General features: G+C 44.5%; 1 protein-coding gene across 1 annotated transcript; it reads left to right on the plus strand.

Annotated features, from left to right (window-relative positions):
• The first annotated feature begins 2,556 nt into the window (after positions 1-2,556).
• LOC122428879 (cyclin-dependent kinase 2-associated protein 1-like) lies at positions 2,557-3,485 on the plus strand. Its single transcript, XM_043449018.1, has one exon. It carries the CDS (start codon positions 2,663-2,665, stop codon positions 2,924-2,926), a length of 264 nt encoding a protein of 87 aa, XP_043304953.1. The 5' UTR covers positions 2,557-2,662; the 3' UTR covers positions 2,927-3,485.
• Positions 3,486-4,189: the final 704 nt, after the last annotated feature.

Here is a 4,189-nt window from a genome sequence, read left to right on the forward strand (position 1 = left end):
TGTGCCATGAAGATATTTGTCTCATTGAAACTTGGACACACAGGGCATTTATTCATTCAGCAGCTATTTATCAAGCACTTAGTCTATGCTAGGCACTGCTCTTGATGTGGACAACGCAGCAAAGAGCAGACAAGACACCATGTCCCTCGTGGGGCTTATATTTTATTGGGAGGAGGCAGAGGATAAACAAATTAGTAAATTGTCTGATCTATTAGAAGGAAAACTGCAGAGAAAATAGAGCAAAAAGAGGGATATAACGGGGAGAGGAAGTGATGGGTAGTTACAGTTTTAAGTGGGGTAGTCAAGAAAGGCCTAAGAAGGTAACAACTGGGATTTGCAGGAGGTGAAAGAGCTACTCATGAGGATGGACAGGGCAAGAGCGTTTCCAGTGAAAGAGACTGTGTCCAGCATGTGAGCAGTCTAGCTGTGACGGCAACTGCGGCAGGGAGAACAGGAGGAAAGGAGTTCCAGGTAAATGGAGGGGGAGGGAGGGGGAATGAATGCAACCACAGAGGCCAGTGGAGTTTGACTTTGGTGACAGGGAACCCTTGAAAGATTTTGAGCACAGTGATTAGTCTGTTTTAATAGCATCTCCCCAGTTGCTATATTAGATTTAATAGTAGGCAGTCAAGGGGAGAGTAACCTTGAGATAACTGCAGTAATTCTGATGGGAGATGATGGTTTGAGCCACAGCGGCAGCAGCAAAGAAGAGTGCTTGGATTCTGGGTGTGTATTTTGAGAGTGTTCATGTTCCTTTCTGAGTTTTTTAGATCCTTCTATGTATGAAACTCAAAGCATTTATTGAATGAAAATGCACTAATTGAAAAAAATGACATTAGCTTCCAGGAAGATGGAATATAAATAATTTTCCTATTTCCCCCACTAAGTACAACGAAAACCCCTGAGCGTGATATAAGACAAACAGAAGAACTTGAGGGAAGCAGCAAACCATCCAGCAACCTAGCTTCCCAAGAAACAGAGTCATGAGTTCTCTGGGTTTTCTTTTGATCCGGTGCGTCCCATGTTATTGATCATTCGCCAAGTTGTATTCAGCTCTTTGCTACCCCATGGACTGCAACACTCCAGGCCTTCCTGCCCCTTGCCATCTCCCAGAATTTGCCTGTTTGGAACTAAAGAAGATGAGCAACCTGAAAATGCCAATGAGTTCAAACAAACGAAAAAGCTTCCTCTCTTTAGCTAAAGGGCCAGGAAAGAGGCCGCCTAACAAAACAAAAAATCTTTTAGACAGTAACTGCTCAGCTCCGGTCAAATGCCATAGAGAAAACTGCAGCCCCACCTCCAAGCCTGCAAGCAAAGCCTGAGTAAGAAGCCTAGACTTCCACACTCGCGATGCTGTAAAGAGATATCCCCGAATCCCTACTAGGGTGGCGCCACAGAAAAGGAGGAAAAAGCCAGAGCCGAAAAAGTACTTGAAGAAAACGTGGCTAAAAATTTCCCAAATTTAGCAAGACACACATCTACATGATGAAAAAATGGACCAAACCCCAAACAGGATAAACCCAAAGACATTCATGTCATTAATGTGTGTTGAATTTTGTCAAATGTCTTCTCTGCATCAATTGATACCATCATGTGATCATATGATCATTTTTCTTCAGTCCCTTAAGAGGGTGAATGATACTGATTTTTTTATGAACGCTGGACAAGTGTCACCCTGAAGTAAACTATGCTTGGTGGTCATGGTTTATAATTTTTTTTACTATATTGCCAAACTCTATTGGTTAATATTTTACCAAGGTTTTTGTTTCTGTATTCATGAGGGAAATAAAGACCTCTGCAATATTTTTAGATATAAAAAAGTATATTCTAAAATTTATACAAAATTAAATATTTCTACAGCTATTAATATAGTTGGAACAATTTTGGAAAAGATAAAGGGATTGTAATCCATTTACTTAATTTCAAGACATATAGGTTACTCAAAATAGACTCATATATAAGGAACCCAAAATATATCCAACTATTTTTTTTACAAAGTTGTAAAAGCAATTCAGTACAGGAAACAGAGTCATTTCAATTAAACATGCCAGAGCAAACAGACATCTGTAGGCACAAAGATGAACTTTGACTCAAATCTCATTGTACGTAAAATTAATTCAAAACAGATAAGACTTAAATGTCAAATACTATAAACCATTAGAAAAAAAAATCATAGGAGAAAATGTTTAGGCTCTAGAGTTAGTCAAAGAATTCTTCAATAACACCAAAAGTACTGATCATAAAAGGAAAAATTGATAAATTAGTTTTATCAAATTAAAAGCTTTGGACTATGAAAGATCCTATTAAAAAGATATAGTCTACAAAGTGTTTGTAAAACACACATGACAAAAGATGAATATCTGGAATATATAAAGAACGCTCAAAATTCAACTATTAAAAAAAATCCAGGTCAGGGTGAGGGACGGCCATATCTGCCAGTGCGGCCCGAGCCGTCAACAACAAAAAGGGCGCGGGAGCTCGGCGGCCGCACGGACGGGCGCACGGACGCCGGGACCGCCTCGCCGCCGCCGCCCTAGCGGGCCGGGCCCCGCTGCGCCCCGGCGCGCCTCGCCGCTCGGGGTCTTACAAACCGAACTTGACCGCACACAAGCCCGCCGCCTTCCTCAACGCCGCTGGGAGCGTCCACCCGCCCTCCACCAGCATGGCCACGTCTTCACAGTACCGCCAGCTGCTGAGTGACTACGGGCCGCCATCTCTAGGCTACACCCAGGGTACTGGGAACAGCCAGGTGCCCCAGAGCAAATATGCCAAGCTGCTGGCCATCATCGAAGAGCTGGGGAAGGAGATCAGACCCACCTACGCGGGCAGCAAGAGTGCGATGGAGAGACTAAAACAAGGCATCATCCATGCCCGAGGATTGGTGCGGGAGTGCCTGGCTGAAACGGAACGAAACGCAAGGTCCTAGCTGCCTTGTGAGCCTGGAAGGTTTTCCAGCTTCTTCCCAGAGGAGAAGTTACAGTTCACCTCCCTTATTGAGATGAAACTTTTGTTTTCAAGTTAACCAGTTCAGTTTCTCGTCCCTCTGCCCCTCCCGTGGTTCATTTAGGCTCTGAATCTACAGTCTCTTTAAGATTGAGGAAAGATTTTGCAATTGATTAGGAGTTACATTGGAAATAGTTAGGAACTTTCCAGGTGTTTGTGGTTTTGTTTTCTTTTTTTAAAAGCATTGATTCAAAAGATGCACGTAGAAGTTACCTGTCTTACAGCAAACTAGTTTTGACTCTGAGATACCAGTGTCAGGTTTTCTTTTGAATACATTTATGTTAACCCACATTGTTCAGTGTTCCTTTTCACAAGCTGATATAACTTGAAGTTTTTTTTTCAGTAGTACAGACTTGACAGCACACTTAACCTAGTAGCCAGTCCCCTCGTTTGCCATACGGTATAGATTCTGCTTAATGTAACTTCTTTTTTGCTTAAGCATATTTGCATGATTATTAGTGCTTTGAAGTCCATTCTAAAATGCACAAGTTATAAATACAGAAGAAAGAGCAACCTCCCAAACCAAACCTAACAAGGACCCCTGAAATTTTTCCTAAGACTGTATGTAGATTTAAAAAAAAAAAAAAAAATCCAGTTGGAAAATAGGCAGAAGACATTCCACTAAATCGGATATACAGATGACAAATAAGCACGTGAGAGCTGCTCACCCATTAACCATCAGGGAAACGCAAAACTGTGAGGAGGTCGGTCCTCTCGCAGGACTATCGCTTTGCACCTTAAAGCAGTGACTGACGTTGCTTCCTCTCCCTCCTGGCGGGTGCGAAGGAGTGGGGGGTCCTCGGTATTCCGAGCACCACATTTCGGTCGCTGCCGCCTCTGGCGGGGCGCAGTGATGCTGTTGCTAGTGACTTTAGGGCTCTGTTATTTAACTCATTCTTGGTGCCGGGCTCGGTCCGTACCGGGGCTAGGCCACTCCCTCCGTGCCCCAGACCTGCTGCAGGCCGTGTGTAGGCCTCCGTGTCCGGGCCCGGCCCGCCTCTCGGGCGCCGCCCCGGGAAGACGGGGGACCGGGGATGGATGGAGCCTTGCTCCTCCTGGGCCTCTTGAGGACGGGCACGCGCCCAGGGGACCGGGCTGGGCCGGGGCAGCAGGGGCTGTTTCTCACCGCCTGTTCTCTCCTTTTGGTGTAATGTTTCACAAATCCTTTGGCCGGACAACTTACATG

The sequence above is a fragment of the Cervus canadensis genome, chromosome 27, assembly GCF_019320065.1.
Source record: "Cervus canadensis isolate Bull #8, Minnesota chromosome 27, ASM1932006v1, whole genome shotgun sequence".
Classification (NCBI taxonomy): Eukaryota; Metazoa; Chordata; class Mammalia; order Artiodactyla; family Cervidae; genus Cervus; species Cervus canadensis.

What these genes read in the sequence shown, in the direction of transcription:
- LOC122428879 (XM_043449018.1), top strand. Translation starts at nt 2,663, where the DNA reads ATGGCCACGTCTTCACAGTACCGCCAGCTGCTGAGTGACTACGGGCCG.